The sequence below is a fragment of the Rhineura floridana genome, chromosome 10 (assembly GCF_030035675.1).
Source record: "Rhineura floridana isolate rRhiFlo1 chromosome 10, rRhiFlo1.hap2, whole genome shotgun sequence".
NCBI lineage: Eukaryota > Metazoa > Chordata > Lepidosauria > Squamata > Rhineuridae > Rhineura > Rhineura floridana.
The window spans coordinates 29857629-29883994 of NC_084489.1; the positions used below are offsets into that span (position 1 = coordinate 29857629).

A 26366-nucleotide genomic window follows, 5' to 3' on the forward strand; every position below is an offset into this window, starting at 1 on the left:
AAGATATAGTTAGCCTTGCTTTATGTTTTGCTGTCAGATAGCATAATTGATTTGTCTCCAACTCCCATTGGGTCTAGCCAGCATGACCAATGGTCAAGGATGATGGTAGTTGTAGTCCAACAACATCTGGAGATCCACAGGTCCCCACCCACTGCAATACATGTTCAGAAGTGCTATCCTCATTGAGATATCTCATGTTTCAGAGATTTGCAGACACTCTGAAGTTGAGCCCTGGTGGTCTGAATAAACACGATAACATATGAAGCCTAGTTCTATTGCCTATATTTTCAGCAGGCATCAAAAGATAGGACTTCATTGTTCAGGAGCTGGTCAATTTGATAGCAGGTAGGGATTTCAGGATTTAAAGTGCAGGCTAGATCATGGAAGAGCCCTTTATCTGCTTCTTATTTATTACATTTATATATTACTTTTCTGACAGTCTGCTCTAGGTAATTCACAGTGTAAAATCATGGTTTACAATTTAATAGACATGATATGAAAGCGACGGGAAGAGAAAAATAAGCAAGTTCAGGACTCATAGCCCCTGTATGAGAGAGTTCTTGGAGGGAATGATCTAAATAATGTATTTTAATAGTGTAATATTTTACCTCTTATATATTTTAAAATGTTGGCAGTTGTAAGATAACCCTTAAGATAATGGCTTTAGATTTTTGTGGCAATGACTACAAAAACAACCCATCTTCTTTTTTTAAAAAAATTATGTGCACAGGTACAACAATCCTGAGAAACTTCTGGAAACTAGACGTGGGCGTTGTGGAGAATGGGCTAACTGCTTTACCCTCTTCTGCAGAGCTGTAGGTTTTGAAGCAAGATATATTTGGGATGCAACAGGTATAATTCGAGTTCTCTCTATTTACAGCTTTCAAAGATAACGGAGATTCCTTTTCAATATTCAGTGCTTTCCTTGGGCTTTTCTTTCCCACAGATCATGTGTGGACTGAAGTTTATTCTTCATCCCAGCAGAGATGGCTTCACTGTGACCCTTGTGAAAATGTCTGTGATAAACCCCTTCTCTATGAGATTGGATGGGGGAAAAAACTCTCCTACATTATTGCATTCTCTAAAGATGAGGTATGGAAGCCATGTGCGTTGAAATAAAGACAAAAGTCCCAAATAGAAATAGCTTTCCCTTTAAACATTGACTGTTTAGTTAACATTTTAAAGCAGTTTGATCAATGTGCGGCAAGGAGGAGACGGACTCTTTCCTGGAATAGTTCTGATGTTGCAACTTGTGCAACTCAAGCTACTTGAGTCTCGGTGTGGTGGTTAGAGTGTCAGACTATGACCTAGGTGGCTAGCGTTCAAATCTCCATTCAGCCATGAAGCCACTTGAGTCAGTCACCAGCTCTCAGGCTAACCTGCCTCACATGGTATACTGTGGAGATGGGGAGAGCCATGTGCACCATCTTGAGGTGCTTGAAGGAAAAGCAGGATATAAATATAGTAATATATAAATACTATATGCCTACTTCTTTTTTTTGCAACTCATGCTTTTCAGGTTGTTGATGTCACTTGGCGCTACTCTTGTAAGCATGAAGACCTGCTCTCAAGAAGGACACAGGTCAAAGAAGCAGTGCTACGTGAAACTATCAATAATCTTAACAAAGTGGTGGGTAGATTTATCTTATCAATTGGTTAAAGCTTCACAAGTATTGAAATGTACACAACCCTTGAATTGGGAACTACAACATGTTGCAATTAACAGTTGATGCAGAAGAGGCAATTTTTATCGCTGTGTGTGTGGCAATTTATTTGTTTCTGGAAAAGTCACTTGCATGTGAATGTTAAGACCATTGGGGTTGTGTGTGGAATCAAGGCATTGGACCTTTGCTGTATGAAGATTCTTTTAAAACATGAGTGATCAGCATGCAGCATCATTGAAACAGGCAGCAAGCAGGAGTTAGTGGCACTCCTAGAGATGTGCTGAAGGGCCTGTGACTAGAGCAGAGTCAGGCCTGCAGTCTGTCCTACCTCTCTTTTGCTAGCTTACGATCCACCACTCTACCGCAATGGATTATAAGCAAAGCCATTTTTACTGATGTGCAAGCTGGAGTAGAGCTGTCTGAACTTTTGGTCTTGGCTAGTGATATGCTTGCAAAATAAAAACAAAAAAGTTGTTCCATCACTATTTTAAAACAGTTACATGTTTATTACAAAAGTACTTGGTTTAAAACAGCCACATTGGGTCAAAGCAAGTCTTGTTTTTTATGGCTCTGTTTCCAAGGCCAGCGCCAGATGCAGGGTGGTTCTTGATAAAGTGCCCTCCAGTGGGCTTACTAGCTGTGGTGACCATATAACCACTGGACTATGGGGTGAGTGCCTGTGAACCAGCTGTCGTTTTCATATTCTTACAATGCCCGGGTATAGTCTCACTCTGGGAAATCTCAAGAATCTGAAAATGGCATCTCTGAATTGCCTGCCACTGCTGCTCGGTAAACCTGGCAAAGGGCACAGGCGGGCAGGAGCAACCAACATAGAACAAGCATCAGCACAGATTAGCCCTGTTGGGGCAATTGTTTTAAGTTGCTGGCCTTGCCTATCCCCATATATTAAATAGATTTTTTTGTTTTGTAGGATTGTCAACAACAACATCAAATGCATCTTCCAAATATTTTGTTAGTTTTATTGTTTTCCTCCCTTTCTGAAGTACTGAACTATGACTTGTCCAACAAAGAGGCTATATTTTTCCATATATGGATAGATTTGTTGAAGGCTTACTTGATTTAGTTTGAATTGTAACCAGTGTAGCTTGAATTGGATATTTCAGTTTAAAATGTGAAGCTATGTAATGCTCTATGGGGGGGTGGGGGGGAATCCTTTATTTGGGAATTGTATCTTTTCTTCATATTAGATGATTTGTGGGTGATTTTGCTTAATTCAAACCTTTTTAAGAAAGAAAATTAAAGGAAGCATGATGATTTGATCAATTATTTTGTTCTATCTGATATACTGTCCTGGCAGCATAAATGTTGATCAAACCTGATGTTGCCAGTTACCAGGTTTGATCAAAACTGTATCAAAACTAATACCACCAGGACAGTAAACCATACGGAACAAAATAATTGATCTAGTCATCATGCTTCCTTTAATTTTCTTTCTTATGCCTAGCAATAAGTAGTAGGTTAGAACTAATCAAAAGTTGGTGAGTTGGACTAAAATGTACAAACACTGTAAATCCAAAATTTTTCATCTACTCCATTGTCATGGACAGATCACCGCTTGCTGAGTTTTAGACTCACAACAGCCCTTTCCCTCTGCAGAGGTGGGGGACCTATTAAGTTGGTCCACTCCCGGAGGCTTATGGATCCTGTTGCTTTCCAGAGCGCTCTGGGAGTTTTTCCGGCTGATAGCACTGGCGCTCCTGTCAAGGCCATGGTTGACCTGTGGAATGCGGAGATGACCCGGGCCATTGACATGATCGCTCCCGCGCGCCCCCTTCGGTGCAGAGCTCATACAGCACCATGGTATACCCCGGAGCTGAGAGCGATGAAGCATGAGAGAAGGAGGCTAGAGTGCAGGTGGAGGCGAACTCCTGACGGATGTAGTCATTCTTTGGTGAGTGCTTCCACTAAGTTGTATGTAAAAGCGGTTAGGGCGGCAAAAAAGTCATATTTTGCTGCCACCATTAGATCATCCCTTTGCTGCCCAGCAGAGCTCTTTAGGGTGGTACGAGGGCTTTTACATTCTGGCCCTCATGACACTATGGAAACATCGGAAGCCCGCTGCAACGAATTTGCGGAGCACTTCCAGGACAAGATTGCTTGCATCCGTCGGGACTTAGACTGTGATGTTATGACAGTTGATTCCATTGAAGTGTCCAGAACGGGGTCTTGTCCTTCATTGTTGGATGAGTTTCAGTTGGTGCAGCTCGAGGAAGTGGACAAGGCGCTTGGAATGGTGCGGGCGACCACGTCTGCCCTTGACCCTTGCCCATCTTGGTTGGTGAACGCCAGCAGGGCTGTAACCACCGGCTGGGCCAAAGAGGTGATAAATGCCTCCTTGAGAGAGGGAGTAGTCCCTGGTAGTCTCAAGGAGGCAGTAGTGAGACCTCTTTTAAAGAAACCTTCTTTGGACCCAGATATTTTGAACAACTATAGACCGGTGGCAAATGTCCCTTTTTTGGGCAAGGTCTTGGAGCGGGTGGTCGCCGGCCAGCTCCAGGCGCTCTTGGATGAAACCGATTATCTGGATCCGTTTCAATCCGGTTTTAGGCCCGGTTTTGGCACTGAAACAGCCTTGGTCGCCCTGTATGATGACCTTTGTCGGGAGAGGGACAGGGGGAGTGTGACTCTGTTGATTCTCCTTGATCTCTCAGCGGCGTTTGATATCATCGACCATGGTATCCTTCTGGGGAGGCTCGCGGAGTTGGGAGTTGGTGGCACTGCTTGGCAGTGGCTCTGCTCCTACTTAACGGATCGTCGCCAGAAGGTAGTGCTTGGGGAACATTGCTCGACACCCTGGACTCCCCATTGTGGAGTCCCTCAGGGGTCGGTCTTGTCCCCCATGCCCTTTAACATCTACATGCAGCCTCTGGGTGCGGTCATCAGGAGTTTTGGAGTGCGTTGCCATCAGTACGCTGATGACACGCAACTCTACTTCTCCTTTTCACCTTCTTCAGGCTGTTGATGTGCTGAACCGTTGCCTGACCGCGATAATGGACTGGATGAGAGCTAATAAACTGAAGCTCAATCCAGACAAGACTGAGACAATGTTGGTGAGCTCTTTACCTGCCCAGATGTGGGATGTTTATCCTGTTCTAGATGGGGTTACACTCCCCTTGAAGGAACAGGTTCGTAGTCTGGGGGTCCTTTTTGACCCTTCCTTGTCGCTTGAGGCTCAAGTGGCCTTGGTGGCTCGGAATGCGTTTTACCATCTTCGTTTAGTAGCCCAACTACGCCCCTATCTGGACAGTGACGATCTCGCCTCAGTTGTTCACGCTCTGGTAACCTCTAGATTGGACTACTGTAATGCGCTCTGTGATGTTCCTGTATTAGTGTAAATAGGGTAAGTGCTGTTTGTTTAGAAGATACATGGTAAGTGGAGTGAAAGAGGAGGGGGAGTGAATGGGCAGTAGAATGCTGGATGATTGGCTGAGTGTTTTAAAATGGCTGAGAGTATAAAAGGAAGTATGACAGGTAAATCTGGGTGGATGTGAGGTGGTGAACGTTGGAGTGGAGGTTGATAGGTTGTTTTGGTGGGTTTGAGAGAGTTGTTTGTCAGGAGAGCGTGGAGAAGGAGGGGGGTAGAGTTCGGATTAGTATTAGATAAAACCATATGCTTATGTGCCTTATGAAGTAATCTTGTTATCTTTGTTATCTGTGTTATTTAATAAATACTTAATTTGGTTTACCAAAGGCCTGATCCTTGGCTGGGGTTTCACAGACCAGAAGGGAGGGTGAGGTAAATAACCAAGGCTGAAGGGAAACTATAACAAATGGTGGCAGTGGGGAAGGGAAGAATAACACCACAAGTATTCAGAGCAAACCAGAATTATAAGCAGTCTGAGTAAATCAAAGGGATTGGGACAGCTTAAGCACGCAGTCACAGAGGTAACCTAATTGAGGGAGACTCAGGCAGAGTCTCTGGGACTACTGGTTATAGGACGTGACTGGTGGTGCTGCCTAGCAGGGGGATCTGTTGAGATCTGTGCTAGAGCGGGGAGAGAAACCATAAGAGAGGACAGTCCGGACTGGTGGAGTCCCTGGTGGTGCCTAGTGACAGGCAGTAACTACGAGCAGGTAGGAACCTGACAGGGAGAGCCAGGGAAGGACGCCTCACACGCTCTATGTAGGGCTGCCCTTGAAGACCGTTCGGAAACTTCAGCTAGTGCAAAACGCGGCAGCCAGGTTGTTGACAGGGACCCGCTGGTCTGTGCATATAACACCTGTCCTGGCCCGTTTGCACTGGCTACCTATTTGTTTCCGAGCCAGATTCAAGGTGCTGGTTTTGACCTATAAAGCCTTATACGGTGTGGGACCGCAATACCTTGTGGAACGCCTCTCCCGCCATGAACCTACCCGTTCACTTGTTCAATATCCAAGGCCCTCCTCCGGGTACCAACTCACCAGGATGCCCGGAGGGTTGTTATTAGATCTAGGGCCTTTTCTGTGGTGGCCCTCGAACTATGGAACAGCCTACCTGAGGAGATACACCTGGCGCCTACGGTACTTTCTTTTAGGCGCCAGGTTAAGACCTGGCTATACTCCCAGGCATTTTAATGTTATTATAATGTTCAATTTTAATGTCAATATGTTCCATCTAATGTTTTTGTTTAATTTGCTGTTGTTCGTCACTGATTTTATTGTATATTGTATTTTAATCCTGTTTTGTTCACCGCCCAGAGAGCTACTTGCTATGGGCGGTTTAAAAATGAAACAAATAAATAAAAATAAATAAAATAAAAGTTAATTTCCAGATTAATTATAAACCTTTAATACTGCTCAAATATAGTGTGACAAGGCTTTCAATCTGCTTTCCTTTCGCCTTTATATTCAAACTGCATCCATATAGTGGTAAATGTATCAGTTATCTGGCCCATCTGTAGTACCTTCTAATATTCAAAGAGATCTTATTAAAATAAATGATTGTCATTGATTTTTTTTATTGTTGCACTGGAGAGAATGGAAATATAGTTGAAATTAATTTTATTTTTATCACTGCTTTCTAAAATCACAGAGACAGCGATCTTTGACTGAAAGAAGAAAAAGAGAGCTCTTAGAACGAATCATTGTGGAGCTTGTTGAGTTCATTTCTCCTAAAATTCCTAAGCCTGGGGAACTTGGTGGAAGGATATCTGGATCGACGGCTTGGAGAGTCGCCAGAGGTGAAATTGCTTTAGAGGTATTTAATATCTATTGGTGATTATTTTAGAATTCTTAGTTTATGGTCTGGCTGTGGTTGTGGCTTATTGACTTTAGGGCCCCAGTTGAGAGAAATTTAATCATGCTTAAATACCACTGACATTAGTCATGGCTAACTTATCCTATTGACTTCAAGGTAGTGGTACTGTAGTAATAAAAGTTTTTTTATTTGCATTAGCCATTATCGAGAACAAGAAGAACCAAAATACCTGCTAAACTATATATAGATTCAAGCAATCAAAAATATAGCAGATAACTTGTAAAATAGTAATTGTCTCAAAAATTTGATGTAATCTTTCCACATTACAATCCACAACGTGCAAATCAAAATACATTTGTTTTGTTTTGCAGAAATCAAAGTGAAAGCTGCTACAGTTAAAAATATCCATGTTTTCATTGACCAGTAAGCCATGGTTTTTGGAAATAACAGAACAAAGTACACAGTGAAGATTATCTTGCACCATCATGTATCCAAAAACCTAAGCTCTACAAGGCACATTTGTATGTCTCCTATCTAAGATTGCAGAAAGCATTTGTTGGAATCTGTATACAATATTTATAGCTCTCTTTAGAGCAAACTTGCACAGATAAAATATGTTTCCAGATAATGATGGAATTTACATCATTTTGTCGTGTGCAGAAGATAACTATCCGCCCTTTTGATTTAATGACCCTCAAGACAGCTTGCAATAGATAAACCCCAAACCTATACACTGCACAGCTTTGTCATTTGGCTGATGGATGGATCTAGAGCATTTTGTCCTTCAGGTTTGCAGTCTCAGGGCAACTATGAGTTGAAGAGGGGTGTTTTGTCTGGTAGGGACAGTGGAGGCAGGTTCTCTGCAGCTGTTTCTGTGTAATGGGTGGGCCACATTCATTTCCTTTGCCATGAAGTTATTTCTGAGAGGCAAGAGGGGTGCAGCTTCTTGGTGGCCCCTTGATAGGTAGCCAATGGCAGAGGCCAGATGGTACTTCCCTTCAACTTTAATGTGATTGACTTTCTCAGGACTGATATCAAGGGATATATGTATATCGTGTCCCCCCTCCATTCACAATTTAGGCTTAGCAAAACTATCTTGGAGCAGGCAAGTTTGTCTGCTAATGTTGCATTCTTCCTCCTATTTAACATTTATTTAGCGTTAGTGCTGTGCAGAATGTAGATGTGATATAGTCACTACCCAAAAGATTTTGAATCTTTTCTTTATTTTTACTACATTTATATACATTTTATATACTGTTTTTCTCAAGGTGGCTTACAGTTTAAAGTTAATGCCCACGTATCTAAGAGACATGATTCAAAAGGAAAAAGGAACCAGGGAGAGGGGGAGAAAATTTGGGTAGTAATTCTTTCATACATTTACATAATGATTCCATGTAATGGTCACTGGAAGAGACAGTTCTGGGAGGAATAGGGCCACATGGCTGTTGATCCCAGCCGAGGCAATGGAGGGGTCCTTGCTTGCTCCTCTCTGTCTCTGAGGCAGCCCCATGAAATATCTGCTGATAGGAGACAGGTCTGGGAGAAGAAAGGCCAAGCGGCAGTGGATCCCAACTGACCAGCTGTTCTTTCACACATGCTCTACTACTAAGCTAGTCCATGTGGTTGGATTTCTGAATATAGTAAATCAGGCAAAAAGATTTCTTCCATAATCACCTCACTTTGGCAAGAACTGTCAAATTGCATCAGGAATTAGCAAGCCAACAAATCATTTCTGATGTGGTTTCTGCCCCTGGCATCATTTTGATGGTTTGGTCCTCTAGGTTAGATCAAGATGTGGTATGGGGAAAGTACAAGGAATAAAAGAGGAAAAAAGATAATGAATGGGCTCAGGTATCAGTCTTCAGAGATATTTGGGTAAAACTGCCTCTCACAGTATCTGAACCCTCAATTCTCAGGAGAATCAATTGTCATTTTAGCTGTCGCCCAGTCTAAAAATTTCACTGTCCATCCAGTTTTAACTTGATTGGATGGAATTTACACAAATTAGCTTCACTGGCTGTTTACATCATCTTACATGAGTAGGGAGACAATGGAGGTAGTGTGTGGTGCTTCAGAGTAAGTTACACTGAAGATGTAGGTTTTGAGGATAGACCTGAAGAAGTTTTCCACAGAAGGCTGATAACAGAAGAACTTATGCAGAGTATGTGAGAATGGGAAATGATAAAGGAGATAAAACAGGAAACTTCAATGGAAGGATTAGAAGCTCAAAGTTTAGGAACAGCACAACAGATGTCAGTGTTAAACTTAAAGGTGGCGTGGTGTGATGTGATCATCCTGACTGTTGGAGAGATGACTTTAGCAGCTGTGGTCTGAAGTGATGGAAAGGAAAAAACCTGCATAGAGGAAATAGCATGATTTTTTAATTCATTTATTGGCTTATACCTGCCATTCATCCTAATACCCCAGAGCAGGTTACAAATATAAATACAAAATTGTAAATTTATAATTTAAAATTTTATGGTTTTATAACAATATATCAATAATGTGTAAATTCAACATATAATAGCCAAACAGTCTTAAAAAGCTTGTACAAAGTGACAAGCCTAAAGCAATACAGTGGCTGGTGCCAGCCTTACCTCCAGAGGGAGTGTGTTCTAAAACTAGGATGTTGTTGCTGAGAAGGTCCTCAGATAACTGATATCCAGATGTCACAATGCTGAGACATTGAGGCAAGCAGGGCCTCCCTAGCAGACTTCAAATCACAGACTGGATGATATGAGGAGGGGTGTTCTCGCAGGTAGCTGAGTCCCAAACTCAGTTTAGGGCTCCCCCACATCAACTTGAACTGGTGAGTGGAGCCACCACTTGTTAGCCAAAACAACATTAGGTGATCCATTTTACCTTTGCAGTGCTGATTGAACTCAAGCTGAGCTTTTTCCCCAGGCATTTGCTGGTATTTCTTCACTGTTATTGAGAAGTTTTGCTTAACTGATTGATTTTATAGTGATCATGTATATGTGGCCAGGAGGAAGGGACCATGTATTGATAATTATTTGTGTGATCACTCATAATCAGTGTTTTCTTTTGTGATGGTACTTACCGGTACAGAGTGCTGGCACCCACATACACTATTATCAAGATATGAATACTGGCACCTCAGTTTTTACCAAGCCCCCCCCCAAAAAAAACTGCTTGCAATGGATTGCTGCTACAGTATTGTTAAATTTTATATGTACTTTTTATATTGAAGTTGTATCGTTTCTTTTATGGTAAGTCATCTTGAGACTTTTTGTCTAAGGTGATTAATAAGTATAATAAACATAGTTATGATTATGATGGAAAGGAAGAAACAAGAGGTCTTGGCATGATTTGGGATGCAAAAGAAGGAAATATAATTCAATATGGTAGTGTGTTTGCATTGTCTGCATGATAGAGGGCAGAATAACAGTATATCTTTTCAGAGATTTGCTGTTAGTCTATGCCATACCTTATCTTGCAGGCAATGCAAAGTCACAGGAAGAAATCTTGAGTTTCTTCCTATTATTCACGTACCATTTTTCATAAAATTGAGTTATTTTAGTACAGACCATTTTTACATGTGTGTTGAAGAGAGAGAGAAAACTCGCATAGAGTGATCGCCAACATTAGCCATGGTTAGAGGAACTTAAATCTATTGATTTTCAATAGGTCTTTTCTGAGTGTGACATCACCCATAAAACCCACTTGCATTATACAGCCACAAGAGTTATATAGCATTATATAGCAGTATGGATTATTTGCATTCCACAATGTTAAATTTAAAATATCCCACATGCCATTCTGATGCTTCCTATAAGCTCATTTCAAAACAAAACCCTACAACACTTACAATCCTGAACTCAGAAACGCTTAACAACCCTCTAAATTTTCATGGTGATACACAAAACAGTCAGAGAGAAGCAAAAGTTCAATGTGTAAAAAGAGAGAGAAAACAAACAAAACCCTTTTGGAATTTTTTTCTGTCAGAGTTCTCATAATGTGTTGAAATTCATTAAAAATCAGCCATGTTCACAGAGTACCTGTAATCTTATTACTGACCTTGTCCTATACTCTGACGTTCATCATACGCAGTTTAAAAGTTTAAAAAAATGCCTGGCTGATCTTTAATTAATTTAAGAAATTTTGCATTGAACTCAATGTTAATGTCAGGCATGCTCAGTAAGTACCAACTGTCAGTGTTCTAAAAGCCAGACTCACAGCTGCTGGGCTTGGCTTGGCTAATCAGGGGGTCACACCCACACCAGACTTTGATTTCACTTGAGACAGGCATGGCTTCCCCTAAAGAATCCTGGGAAGTGAAGTTTGTGAAGGGTGCTGAGAGGAGACTCCTATTCCCCTGACAGAGGTCCAGTGGCCAGAGTGGTTTAACAGTCAGCCGCTCTGATTGTAGCTCTGTGAGGGGAACAGGGCATCTCCTAGCAACTCTCAGCACCCTTCACTAACTATACTTCCCAGGATTCTTTGGGAGAAGCCATGACTGTCTAAATTTATTTATTTATTTATTGTATTTATATACCGCCCCATAGCCGAAGCTCTCTGGGCGGTTTACAGTAACTAAAAACATTAAAAACAAATATATAAATTTAAAACATATCTTTTAAAAACAATTTAAAACACAATTTAAAAAATTTAAAACAATTTAAAAACACATGCTAAAATGCCTGGGAGAAGAGCGAAACAAAGGTCTGGTGTGGATGTGGCCAGTGACAGCTTTGGTTTAAATTTGGGTAGGAGACTACATGTGCCTGCTGTAGAATAAAAAGGTGGGGGAAACGCTGAAAAACAATGATACAGTTCACAGTGTTTTCCTTTTGGAAGGGAAAGGGGCTTCCCCTCTGCCCAGTGTCTACCCACCCAATCTCCTCCCCTCCCCCAGTGAGTTTCACCTATCCGAAGCATGATTGCACAGGAGTAAATCCCATTGAACTCAAAAAGCATGCAAATTTATTTATTTATTTATTTGATTTATATCCCGCCCTCCCAGCAGGAGCCCAGGGCGGCAAACAGAAGCGCTAAAAACACTTTAAAACACCATAAAAACAGACCTTAAAATACATTAAAACAAAACGTTAAAAACATTTTTTTAAAAAGCTTTAAAAACATCTTTTAAAAAAGGGTTAGAAACATTAAAAAAAATTAACAAGCAATTCTAACACAGACAGACTGGGATAGGTCTTAACTTAAAAGGCTTATTGAAAGAGGAAAGTCTTCAAAAGGCGCCAAAAAGATAGCAGAGATGGCGCCTGCCTAATATTCAAGGGGAGGGAATTCCATAGGGTAGAAATGATCAAACCTGCCTTCCCCGCCCTCTCCTTTATTATTTATTTATTTATTTGTTGAATTTCTATACCGCCCGACTAGCATAGCTCTCTGGGCGGTGTACAACAGAGAAATATAAATATCTATCTTCTATCCCTTCCCTCTCTTCCCTCCCCCTTCCTTTGCCCCTGCCTCCCCCATCCCCTTCCAATCCCCTTTCCCCCTCCTCCTCCTTCCCCCTCCTCCTCCTTCCCCCTCCTCCTCCTTCCCCCTCCTCCTCCTTCCCCCTCCTCCTCCTTTCCCCTCCCCTCATTTCCTCCTTCCCTCTCCCCTCCCCTCCCCCACCTCTTCCCCCATGGTCAGTTTTACCTATCCTAACCATGATTGCATGGGAGTAAATCCCATTGAACTCAATAAGCATGCAAATGATCAGAACTGCCTTTCCCCTCCTTCTCCTCTCCTTCCTTCTTCCTCCTCCCCTGCCTACTCCAGCCCTCCCTGCCTCCCCCCCCAGTCAGTTTTACATATGCTAAGAATGATTGCGCAGGAGTAAATCGCACTGAACTCAGTAAGCATGTAAATGATCAATACATTCTCAGCAAACTTGCACAGGATCCCATTTCTTACCTCCCGGATTAAAAAGCAGAGAAAGACACTAATAGGCAAAAAAACCCCCTTGCAGTTTAAGAACATTACCTATAGCCAATAGATATTTCTATCAAAATTTGGAGATTATTATTATTATTAATTGGACAGTTTTCTCATTACAGTACACTCGGAGGCCATCCTCACAGGGGCGCCTCGGGACTTCATGGAAATCATGGCTTCCTGGAAGCTGCACCTTATCCCAATGGGGCCCACCCATATAGCTGGTCATGCACTAGACCTTGTGTTTGTCTCGGGAGAGGAGGGGAGTGATCTGAAAATTGGGGGTACATCCATCACCCCCTTGTCATGGTCAGATCACTACTTGGTGAGAGTGGATTTCTTGGTGCCACAAACCCTCCGTGGGGGTGGAGGACCCATTAGTGTGGTCCGCCCCAGACATCTGATGGATCCAGATGGATTCCTGAATGCGCTTGGGGATTCTTTGGAACATGCACTTGGGCACTCGGTTGAGACCCTGGTGGAAGGGTGGAATGCTGCAATCACCAGGGCACTAGACCGGGTGGCTCCGAAACGCCCTCTCCCCCTGAATAGAGCTCAGACGGCACCATGGTATACTCCACGGTTGCGAACTCTGAGGCAGGAGGTGAGACGGCTAGAGTGCCGGTGGCAGAAATCTCACTCTGACGATGATTGGACATGGATTAGAGCAGCTGTGGCAGCCTACCATGTGGCGATAAGGGCAGCAAAAAAGGATTTTTATGCTGCCTCTATTGCGTCCGTAGAGTGCTGTCCCAGGAGGCTGTTCCAAGTGGTCTGGAGCCTGGTCGGTCAGTTGCCCCAGAACCGATAGAACATGCTAAGGCCTCCTGTGATGAGTTTGCAAAGCACTTTACGGAGAAAATTGATCATATTAAGAGTACTATTCCATGCGCTGTGGACACAGTGAGTGAGCCAGAGGCGGCCAGTGGTGCTCCAGTGATGTGGGATCGGTTCCAGCTTCTTCCTTCTGATGAAGTGGACAATGTGCTTTCAACCTTAAAGCCAACCACTTGCTTACTTGACCCTTGCCCGTCGTGGCTGACTATGAGCCACAAGGATAGATGGCGAAGGGATCAAGATGGTGGTAAATACGTCCCTGGAAGTGGGAGTAATGCCATCAGCTCTCAAGCAGGCAATAATAAAACCAATTCTAAAGAAGCCCTGCTTGGATCCCCAAGATCTGAACAACTTTCGGCCAGTCTCAAATCTGCCATTCCTGGGCAAGGTGGTTGAGCGAATGGTGGTGAAGCAGTTGCAGGTGCATTTGGAGGAAGCGGATTATCTGGATCCATTTCTATCAGGCTTCAGGCCTGGACATGGGACTGAAACGGCCTTGGTTGCCTTGGTGGATGATATGAGGAGGGCGTTGGATAGGGGCGAATGCACCTTCCTCGTCCTCCTGGATCTCTCAGCGGCTTTTGATACTGTTGACCACAGTATCCTTCTGGACCGCCTGAAGAGGTTAAGCATAGGGGGCACTGTATTGCAGTGGTTCCATTCCTTCCTCTCTGGTAGGTACCAGAGAGTGGCATTGGGGGATGAGGTTTCGGATCCTTGGCCTCTCACTTGTGGGGTGCCACAGGGTTCCATCCTCTCCCCGATGCTGTTCAACATCTATATAAAGGCGCTGGGGGCTATCATCAGAGGATTTGGGCTGCAGTGTCACCAGTATGTGGATGACACGCAGCTCTTATCTCTCATTCAAATCTTCAAGGTTGGCTGTAGAAACCCTATCCAAGTGCCTGGAGTCTGTGAGTGGCTGGATGGGAAGGAATAAGCTGAAACTGAACCCTGACAAAACCGAGGTACTGTTTGTGGAAGACGAGGGAAGGTTGGGGGATGTTGACCTGGTGCTCAGTGGGGTACAACTGCCCCTGAAAGACCAGGTCCGCAGCCGGGGGGTCATTCTTGACTCCCAGCTGTCCATGGAGGCTCAGGTCTCGGCTGTGAGCCAGGCAGCGCTGTATCAACTCCATCTGATACGGAGGCTGCGCCCCTACCTTCCCAATCATCTGCTCCCATCTGTGGTACATGCCCTGGTCTCCTCTCGCCTAGACTACTGTAATGCGCTCTACGTGGGGTTACCCTTGAAAACGGTCTGGAAGCTGCAACTGGTACAGAATGCGGCGGCTTGCCTAATTAAAGGCAGACGCCGGTGAGATCACATCACTCCAGTGCTAAAGGAGTTGCACTGGTTACCGGTTGTGTTCCGGGCCCAATTCAAGGTGTTGGTTCTGACCTTTAAAACCCTATACGGTTTTGGCCCAGTCTATCTGAAGAAGCGCCTCCAGCATCAGCAGCGATGCCGCCCAACAAGATCACCCTCAAAAGGCCTCTCTATCCCACCAGTTACAACAGCTAGACTGGTGAGGACTAGGGAGAGGGCTTTTTTAATTGTGGCTCCCACTTTGTGGAATTCCCTCCCAAATGATCTCTGCCATGCCCCCTCTATGATGAGCTTCCGCTGGGCCTTGAAAACCTAGCTCTTCAGGCAGGCTTTTGGGGTGGACTAGGTTTTATTATTGTTGAGATTTTTAATGTTTTAATGTATTTGTATGCTTTTATTTTGTACGTCGCCCAGAGTGGCTGGACAACCAGCCAGATGGGCGACTAAAAGATTTAATAAATAAATAAAATAAATAACTTTTAAATTTCTTAGGCATTTGCTAGAGGAAGACAAGGCTAATCAATAAAGGGAGTTATAAACAGGCTGTTCAAAATAAAAGCATGAACCATCCTTACCAATTTTATTACTATATTCACCAATAGGCAAAAACCTTGCGGTTTAAGAATGTACCTATAGCCAACAGATATTTCTATCAAACTTTAAAGAATTGGGCAGCTATAGTGAATGCACCAAGGGAGCAGGAGACCTGACCTCCTCTCTGAGATATTGTAGTGCCCTACAAATTTGTCAAAATTCAAACACCATGTGGGTTGGTCTTTCACAATCAAATCCACTTGCTGTGTAACTTGGAAGAATTTGGTAACATGTGCCTCTGAGCATATGGTGAGTGGTGGCAACACCTGCAATCAGCCCAAATAACAGAAACAAGGCATGTGCTGTGCTGATCTTATTTTAGCAGGGAGGAAGCAACAATATTAAGACTGTTGATATAGTTCAGATAGTCACTTTAAATATGTTTGATTTACTTTGAAATGTTAGTGAAGTTTCCTATAGTAAATCATTTTCTTTTGCTTTTGTTTCTGTGAACATGTGAAGTACAGCAACACTGCAACACTAAAAAAAAAAACGCCTCCAAAAACAATTGTGGAATAATGGCACTGATTATTCTGCAGAATAGTTTCCAGTGGACGTGAGGAGTATCTTAGTTTGCACAAGATGAAACAGTGGGAGGTGAAATATATTCTAGCAAAATTCTAGGTATGCTCTATGTTTTTAATTGATCATTCCCATCTTTCCTTAAGTGGAGTGGTTTAAGCATAGTAGGCTGAAAACATGCATCTTGGGGAGGACAAGTTTGTTCTTTCCAACAGCTAGATTCATTGCTTAAGTAGCAACATATTTTAATCAGTCTGATTTTACATCAAACAGCTGGTATAGCACAGTGGGGAAGAGAGCCTGGCTGGGAGTCCAGAGTCTGTGAGTTCAAATCCCCACTCATGTCTCCTGGGTGTCAAGGGCCAGGTAATGATCACCCCGACAGTGAGTGGCTCAGGGGTTATGTGCCCTGCCACCTGTGCAGCTGTGGGCAAGCTGCATAGTCCCAAGGAGCCTAGTTGCCCCCCACCTGGCAGTTGCGGAAAAGGAAGGGGCTGGCTTGTGCAGCTGTGGCAAGCTGAGCAGGCCCTAGCCAGCTGGGGAGGACTAGCCTCAGAGGGAGGCAATGGTAAACCCCCTCTGAATACCGCTTACCATGAAAACCCTATTCATACGGTAGCAATAAGTCAGGATCGACTTGAAGGCAGTCCGTTTCCATTTTCAATTTTATGTCAAACTGCAGTTTCAGAATCAACTGTTAGTGCACCCAAAATAGAAATATAACATAACCTCCAGTTTGAAACACAAAAGGCTGTCTTCACCATCATATGACAAAGATCAATAAAAAGGCTTTGAAATAAATAAAAATAAATTTGACACAGATTTCTAGGATGAATGAGAGAAATATAATTTTCTAGGTTAGATTCTCTGTAGAAACAGTAGTTACACAGAAAAGAAGCAAAGTAAGAAGAACAACAAACATACAAAAATGTAATTCTCCATCTTTGGGGATGGCAGGTGTTGCTCCCAGTCACCATGTACTCAGAGGCACATTACCAAATTCTTCCAAGCTACACAGCAAGTGGATTGGACTGTGAAAGACCAACCCAAATTGTGTTTGAATTTTGACAGATCTGTAGGGCACTACAATATCTCAGAGAGGTGGTCAGATCTCCTGCTCTCCTGCTGCATTCACTATAGCTGCCCAATTTCCCTGCTCTTTAAAGTTTGATAGAAATATCTGTTGGCTATAGGTACATTCTTGTATATGTGAATATATATGTCTTTGGCAGATACTATTATAATTGCTAGGTTTTCATTAAATATTTATTAGTATTCTGATTTATACCCTTGGTCATTTAGAGCAACGGAGCAATTTTTATTCCAACTGGAGAAGAGAAGGCCTCTAAGCTTCTCCACCTCAGATACAATATAGTAGAAGATTGTTACATGCGGATATCCAATAATAATGAAAAGATTAGTGGCTGGGAAAAAGGTGTATGGAGGATGGACTCTCTATGGAGAAAGGTTGAATCAGACTGGAAAATGGTGAGTATCATATCAAGGAAAGTTATTTTATAAAATGTCTTCATTTTAAATGTAATCATCCTCACACTGCTAAGTTTTATTTTTTGCATTAATAATTCTGTGGATTTTTGTGTATTCAGCTTGAGTTGGTAAATATTAATGTCCAGCTTCAGATAAGATTGCCAGCTGATTGGAGTATCTCAGAATGAAAAGCAGCTTGTCTTCCAAAACAGGATGGTAGAGTTGACTACAGATAACAAATACCTGCTCAGATATTAAACCTTAAGTCTGACATTTCCTATTCAAAGGAGGACTAATACAAGTGCTTCCCATAATAATAATAATCATAATAAATCCTGCCTTTTCAGAAAATTAAATTTTCAGCTCCATGAAAGGGTCTTTATATCTTTTCTCTTTATTGCCTGTGAATAGGTAGAATTTCCTTATCCTAAATGTTACTTCCCCATCTGCAAAAAGCTAACACATGCAATTCACCTTGCAATAATGAAAGTCCTACCTGAGCCCATTTTCATTTGTAAAGAAACTAAATAACTATTGGAAGATATATTCCAAACCTAAGGAGAGGAGACCAGCAAATTACAACATGAAGAAGGCATTTTCATCATTTGACATAAGTAGTAAAAGATAACAGAAACAGATACCCCTTGAAATATCACTGCATCCAGCTTCAGGTCCATATGTGCAAATGAGATATCTTTAGCAGATTTGGCAGTGCCAGTCACTTTGGAGGGCAAGAGTTTAAATCCAGCCCAGCTTCTTCATTCACTCTTTGAAACTGATCAGCATTATCAAAGTGGATTGTGCCAGCCTTAGTTTGGTGGTTATGTACATTTAGATGTGTGTGCAAAGCAGCACAGGTACAATCCATTGCTGCATGACTGGACCTCAGAATCAGGCCCCCTGTTTTTATATTTGAAGCTTTATCGGTAGTTCCTTACCTAGATATATCACTTTCTAAAATCTTTAAGCAGTCCATTTAAAATGTCAGCAAATCAATTCCACTGTTAAATCAGAATAATGTATGACAATTCTGTAAAGAATTACTATGTATAGAGTCATGGTTCTGTAATTTATTGAGCTATTCGTAGTCGCTGTTAGAAAATCAGTCAGATATTTTGTATGCTACAGAATAAGTCCCACTGAACCTAAGCACGCTTGCTAGCTAGGGATTAAATCTCATTGAACTCAGTGGGATCTACATCTGAGTTAACATACATAGAACTGAACTTTTATATTGCCATCAGGTACATAGAGTGCTTACACCTCACTGTACAGGATTGTAGCTTTAACAGACATAACGTGATTTAGCGTTTCATATGCGTATTTGGTTTCTAAATAGGTTTATTTAGCTCGGAAAGAAGGATCATTATCTAGTTACATCTGCTGGAAGTTTGAGTGTGGCTCAGTTGGGCTAAAAATTGAAAACATTTCAATCAGAACAAGCAGTCAGACATTTCACAGTGGAAGAGTAAGGTGGATGCTGCGCTCTGGAAACACTGTCATTGATGTAAATGGAGGCGAGTATGAAAACTGTGTTTTAAAAATGCACCTGCAAACAAAGCAAGATCATTAACAAATGAAGATTCATTTATCCATATATCATTTTTAAAGTTAACAATACATTACCGTACAATATTAACAATGGTTATGTCATTCCTCCTCACTATAGTCATGCAAAGTAGGTCATTAGTTCCATTTGACAGAATTGAGGCTGGCGATAGTGGGCCCAAAGTCACCCAAGTTGAACTTGTACTTTAAGTGTTCCTGGTTTACCATGCAATCCTACACATGTTTACTCAGAAGTAAAGCCGACTGTTTTCAATGGGGCTTACTCTTAAACAAGTGTACTAGCTCTACCCTTGTGTGCTTTGCACGCCAACCCTTCCTCTTCCTTCAGGTCACCAAGGCACCTTCCCCCCTCCCCTTTCCCCAGTCTGCCAAGCCTCTACACCCTCCACACTGGTCACCAAGCATTCATGCTGCAGTTTGCTTGCTTCAGCCGGTTGCCTCACCTGCCTGCTCTGCTCATGTGAATGCTTCAGCCACCATTGTGCCTGCTTGCTGCTGCTGCCACTACCACTGAGGCAGTCAGTTGAAATGTTCACGCTGCAGGGAAGTTGTCCTGTGGGGAGGCCCAGCCTCACCTCCCTCTGTCCTTGATTACTGCTGCTGCTGCTGTGGGCAGCTAAAGCGTTTGTGCTGCAGTTTGCTTGCTTCAGCCACCTGCCTTGCCTGCCTGCTCCACTTGCTGGGAATGCTTCAGCCGCCATTGCTGCTGTTCTGCATTCACGGCGAGCGTGACATTCACAAAAATGTAATAGTTAGACATAGGATTGATCCTAATGCTGTAGTCTAAATCTACTTGCTAGATAATAAGCACTGTTGAACATTGTGGGAGTTACTTTGAAGTAAACATCCATAGGATGGTGCAGCTATTCTAGGTTTTGTTGGGTTAAAAAGGAAACGTATACAATTCTTCGTTGTATATTGGGGTGGTGAACTTTTTCCCCTTCCTCCAGGACTGCATTCCCTCATGGGTAATGTATTGGAGACCACATGGCAGTGGTGGGTGGGACTCATTCATCCATCTCTCTCTCACACACGCACACACACACACACAAAAATGTGTTTTACATTTGCTCTAGTGGAAGCTTTTCTTCCAATGCAAATTACAAGTGCAGGGTCCCAATCCGATTCAGGACCTCAGCAAGGACCAAAATGTTAAAGCCCTTCTTTACCCCCCCCCCGAGTTCCCAATCCAGATTGGGTCCCTACATCCTCAATTTTGTGCATTTGTGTTGGTTGAGGAGGAAGAGATATCCGTCCAACTGTAGCCAGCACAGAAGCCGAAAAGGCATCACATGCCAGATGGGAAACCTGAGATCCACATCCGCTGGCCAGAGGTTCCCTATCCCTGTTGATATAGATGACAAACCTGTCAAATGGTATAACTTGTTACCCATTCACCCTAAGTCCCTGCAAATGGGACTCGAAGCACCCATTATAGGCTGTCTTGTTGCTGTCTCCTGTGGTTTTGGTTCAGGTTGTTGCTTGTATATTGTCATTTGTACTCCTTATTTGAAGTGCAGAAGTGTATCTTACATCTGGCTGCAAACACTGGATTATTCTGAGGCAGAGCTTTTGCTCTCCTTCCATTGGGAAAGTATAGTTGAAAGCTGTATTTGGAACTGTAGCTGCTGAATAAATAAATAAGCTTTCCCCTTCAGCACCTTCTCCTGCCCTCTCCTTACCCCATCCCCAGGATGTATGGCCATTACTTGGTTTCATAATTCTCTTCATTCCTCCCCTTAAATCTTTGGCATGATTGAATATTAATGCAGCATGACCTTATTCCTTTAAACATGCTTGTTTTGCATTTTCTAAATAGCTTCCTGTCATGAAGACTGTGTAGGCTCATCTAACCCATCTTCATCATCAGTCTGGAATAACTTTTGGCATAGTAAAAATGCACATACTCCAGTTTCCAGATGTTTACAATGCTGATTATATGACTGTGACCTAGAGAAAAACCCCAACGAAGAAAATGCCTAAAGTCAGTTTAAATATTCAAAAAGCTTGTGACTTGGGCTATACTTTGGGACAGGCATCACAAATTCCTTTTCGTCTTTAACATGTCTAGGATTTTCTTGAAGCACATAGAACAGAAAATACCCATGAGTTGGAAATTAATTCTCACAATGGTTCAATCAATTTTTATTATGGAACAATAAACTGATTTGCAGGGTTTTTTTACATCCTCCTTTTTAAAATTAATATTTTATATTGGTCTTTATTACACACTGCTTTCTTTAACAAGATTTTTGGTTTTTCCCCTCTCTATAGATAAAAGTCTTCACTCTTATCCTGGTATTTCCAACGTAACAGATGTTATCTTGGAAGCTGAACTAAGTGGAGGGGATGGTGATATTGCATGGCAACACACACAACTATTTAGGCAAAGTTTAAATGAGGGCAAGGATTGTTTTGAGATCATTTTAAAATTCAGTGATCTTTGAATATCTAAATAGATATTCACAGAAGACATCTGTATCAAGCAAGGACTTCTGTCATAAAATATAAAAAACATATGAACTCTGTTAGAAGATCTTGCCCCAGACATTGTATCTTTCATATGACTGTTGAGAACAAACATATTTTGTTAATGTGAAACATAAAGAAATCCTGGAATCTTGTACGTGTTCCTTTGAAAACATGCACCAGACATGTCAAAGGGGAAAAGATGCAGCATTTTGCATTTAAAAATGAAGAAAAATTAAGGCTGCAATTCTGTGCACACTTACTTGGGAGTGAACTCCATTGAACAAAGGTTTACTTCTGAGTAAATATGCTTAGGCTTGGCTTGCATATAATTGAAAATTAATATTTTCTGATGTTTAATCTACACTGGAAGAAGTTTTTTAAAATTACAATTGAATGAAGATTTTAACTACTTTTAACTTTGGATTTTGGAATTGTTTCTTAAAAATAGCCTCGTGATGTTTGAGTCTTCTGCTTGCTTGTAATTTTATAATAGGCAATTTATTGCATTCATAATATTAAAGTAAGATTATGGAACTGTGGAATAATTACTAGCTCTTGATGTCATTTTTTTGGTTGAATTTATTCATTTTGTTTTAATTGAAACTTTATAGAAAAAATACCCAGTTTTGATGTCTGCAAAGTACCCCTTAAATTTTCCCAGATTAAATTTTATATATACTAAATAGGGTTGCCAGGTTCAAGGCCTGAGTCTCATCCTGTATCTTTAGGAGAAGAGAAAGTCAGCCACGTGCAGGTGTTCTTGCAACACTGTAATGAGAAAAACGACAAGGTGGAATTCTCCCTCCCCCCTGCACAACTTTTAAAGATACAGAAGACCTCTTGGTTGCCAGGCCTGGCCACCAAGAGGTCTTCTGTATCTTTAAAAGCTGTGCAGGGGGAAGGGAGAATTCCACCTTGTGATTTTTCCCATTACAGTGTTACAAGAACACCTGCACTTGGCTGACCTTCTCTTCTCCTAAAGATACAGGATCAGTCTCAGGCCCTGAACCTGGCAACCCTAATACTAAAACTAAATATTTTGGAGCTTGGTAGTAGAAAAATAAATTTACTATGTCCCTGAAATCTTGTCATTGCCTGTGATATAAAAAGATACATTAAATTAACTAAAAAGATGGAGTTTTATAAACTAAGATTGCAGTCCAGTACATACTTACTTGTGAGTAAGTCCCACTGAACCCAGTGGAGCTTACTTCTGAGTAGACATATATTGGATTGCAGCCTAAGTATCTAATTTTTTGGCATATTTTGTACTTTGGATTTTCCCACTGTTTTTATGAAGATGCTACTTCTGGTAAGTTGTTTGCAGTCACTTAAGAACTATTGTCTTGGATCAGCTTGATGTATGCAAAGCAGATCTTTGACAATCTAGTTCCTCATGTGTGCATGCCCATGAATGCAGAAGGTCTTCTATTCATTTTAATGTCTCACCATTGAAATTAATGGCAAAACATTAGAGCGAGCTCCTTGTGCGCATCAAATTATTGGATGCTTGTACTGGCTCTTTAAAAATGTGTTATGGCACAATATTCTGAATGTTTTCATGTGTATCCAGCTGAAATGAATGAGGGCTGCACCAAAGGAGTGCATGGTGCACTAAGATTGTTGAATTCAGTATTAGTTTGCTTATTCAGGTTTGCTTAATTTGTTCTTGCATATTTGCTGCTATATAGCCTGGAAGTCTTGTAGATGAAATGGCCCTGATCCAAAGAGATGTAGTCTTGCTTAAGTCCCATTGGAACCAGTGGAGCTTCAGTTATCCCATCATGACTAATTTGTCCCATTGATTTCAGAGACTTAAAACACAATTAAATTCTCTGGATTTAAGCCAGTTTATTTAGCTAAAGTGGAGTATAGCAATTCCATTCTGTGCAGTTGAGGCAAATGTGGGTTGAACTAAAGGATTTCTATCCATATACATTGTTGTGTTCAACTAAGTTTTACTCAGAGTAGACCCACTGATGTTATCGAGGAAGACCCACAACTTCCATTGATCATACTAGTTTCCATATGCTAAGAAACTACCTAGACTTAGAATAGACCAGGCTAAAGGCAGTGCCTCATTCAGTACCACAATTAATATCCTATATTATATGTATATAAGATGGACCATTGGTCTCACCTGAAGGGTGATTTTCACAGGAGGACTGCCATCAAGCGGGTATCATAGCTCCACCCATTGTCCGAAGGCAAGAATGTTCTGAAGTCAAGACTAGGGGCATCAGGCCCCTCCCACTCTCCAGTTCATTCGCGACAAGTCTAGAGAGATATATCTAAAAGTGCGTGAAAAGAGGCCAACAGGCCTACCAGCAAGAACATAACATAATTTCATAATAATACGATGCTAACATTTCAATATTACAGTATTAGAAGTCTTGACTTCACTAGTAAACCTGAACAGAATAGCATAACAGAAATATATAGCAACTGGTGAACAATCTCTAGGTATCCTCCAAGTGCGAGGGTCGTGATGGCAGGCCTCCTGTGAAAATCACCCTTCAGGTGAGACCAATGGTCCATTTTCCATAGGAGGAATGCCATCAAGCAGGATGTACCAAAGCAGCCCATAACAGGGAGGGACCACCCACATCCTAATCATCATTAAGAACCTGTTGCAACACCCGCCTGCCAAAAGAGGCATCAGCAGAGGTATAACGATCTATTTTGTAATGCCTTATAAACAAATGTGGGGTAGACCAAATAGCAGCTCTGCAAATATCAGCAATAGGAGCGTTGGTAGCAAAAGCAGCCCTAGTGGCTGCTGATCTAGTGGAATGAGCTGTTATTCTAGATGGAACAGGAAGCTTAAGGGACTCGTAAGCTAAGGTAATACATGCACGCAACCAGCAGGATAAGGTGGAATTAGCTACTTTATTCCCCATAGAACGTGGATGAAAGGATACAAACAAAGACACAGTTCGTCGTATATCTTGGGTCCGAGACAAGTAGGTCTTGAGAGCCCTCCGAACATCCAACGAATGCCAAGCTTTCTCCAGAGGATGGGTAGGATTCGGGCAAAAGGAAGGAAGAACAATGTCCTGGTTGCAATGGAAAACTAAATTGACCTTGGGACTGAAGGATCAATCTTCAGTACAACAGAGTCCTTGTGAAAAACACAGAGATGGTGGGCAGAAGACAATGTGCCCAATTCCAAAACTCGTCTCGCAGAGGTGATCGCGATCAGGAACAAGACCTTGAATGACAATAGACGTAATGGCACAGTCCTAAGGGGTTCGAATGGAGGGCGTTGTAAAGCCTGCAGGACCTTCGACAAACTCCATGAAGGGAAGTGGTGGGATACAGCCGGTGAACATAGAGCGGCTCCCCTCAGAAAACGTTTGATGAAAGGGTGCGAGGCAATAGGAGCACCAGTGGAGGAAACAGAGAATGGACGACAGAGTGGACGCATGTCGACGTAAGGTGTTGGGTCTAAGCCCCATCATGAAGCCCTATGAAGGAATTGCAGCACCTGTTATATTGTGGCCTGAGAAGGATCGAGATTCTGGGACTGACACCACCTGGAGAATGCCACCCAAGTATGCTGATATATACGAGTGGTAGATGGTCGTCTAGAGGCTAATATAATGTCAATAACAGCTTCAGACAGGCCAGCAGACTTCAAATGTCCCCGTTCAAAAGCCACACTGTTAGGTTGAGCCAATTGGGGTCCTGATGGCAGGACTCCTGTGGAAAATATGTGGCTCTTCATTTCCCTCAGGCTGCAGCAGAGTGAGAGATGGGGAGCAGGGTTATTTTATCAGCTCTGCCAAGAGCTGCCTTTGGCTCTTTTCCCTAAACTGCCATCAGCAGCAACCATTCCATCATGCTGCAACAGAGGAGAATATAGGAAGCAGGACTACTCCACTGGCTCTGTTGAGAGACTAGCTCATTTTGGCTGCTCTGAATGGTTGGTATCCCAACTGGTTGTTATAAGAACCTTTAAGGGCTGGTGCTGGTGCCTGAGTTTGCTTTTTTCTTCCTCCCCCCCTCCTTTTTTCCTTTTGTGTCTTGAGTTTTAAATTTTAAGCCTAAACACAGATATTCTCTATCTTTAATTGATCTATAAGCTGCTCTGGGAGTAGGACAAAAATGTTTTCAATAAATGTGTTCCAGAGTGGAATAAAAATGCTTTAAATAAACAAATAAATGTGTTATAAATAAGAGTTAAGGTGTGCTAAAGCATTGAGTGTGAGAGGAATACATATCTGAAAGCTGTAATACTGGTTTGATAAAAGCAACCTGGAACATAATTACGTATGTACTTGGGAAACACAAAGTTACTGCAGTCTGAATTGGATTCTCATGGTTTCATGAGCATGTCTCATCACATTCCTCCCATGACCTGACATGCATGGCTCTCTTGCCATGCAGAGTGATAGGCCATTACTCCTGTATTGTCTGTAGGCACTGACAATGACAAAATCTGGGAATGTACTTACGGCTTGTTTGTTGGGTTTTAATGTCTAAGCAATACCTCATTTTGCTCAGTAAAGATCTCCACTTCGGGTCTTCTTTAAATTTTATGTGTTTGTCCAGACACTATTAAGAATCAACATAGGCATCTGCAGGAGAGTAAACCATAATCCCCAGAATCCCAGCTGCTGCCTTCTTTTTTTTTTAAGAGTAAGTTTCTAGCATTTGTAGAATCTGAGATATGCAGCAAAATGTGCAGGCACTATTTTTCTCATTTGTTTTGTGAGGAACTAGCCTACTCCCACCTTTCAGTGTTTTTAGTCAATCAATGAAGTCATAGCAAAGACTGATGTTA

General features: G+C 42.1%; 1 protein-coding gene across 5 annotated transcripts in view; it reads left to right on the top strand.

The window, feature by feature from the left end:
* NGLY1 (N-glycanase 1) overlaps positions 1-22125 on the top strand; it is a 34706-nt gene extending 12581 nt beyond the window's left edge. For 4 of the 5 annotated variants that reach the window (XM_061587887.1, XM_061587886.1, XM_061587884.1 and 1 more), the window contains 7 exons: positions 731-852; positions 947-1092; positions 1520-1630; positions 6697-6861; positions 17354-17539; positions 18879-19056; positions 21383-22125. In XM_061587887.1, the coding sequence (XP_061443871.1) occupies positions 731-852; positions 947-1092; positions 1520-1630; positions 6697-6861; positions 17354-17539; positions 18879-19056; positions 21383-21555 (1081 nt within the window). In that variant the 3' untranslated portion in view covers positions 21556-22125. Of the gene's footprint in view, positions 1-730; positions 853-946; positions 1093-1519; positions 1631-6696; positions 6862-7232; positions 7383-17353; positions 17540-18878; positions 19057-21382 lie in introns of those variants that run through there. The other variant, XR_009758265.1, reaches the window with a different exon arrangement.
* Positions 22126-26366: the final 4241 nt, after the last annotated feature.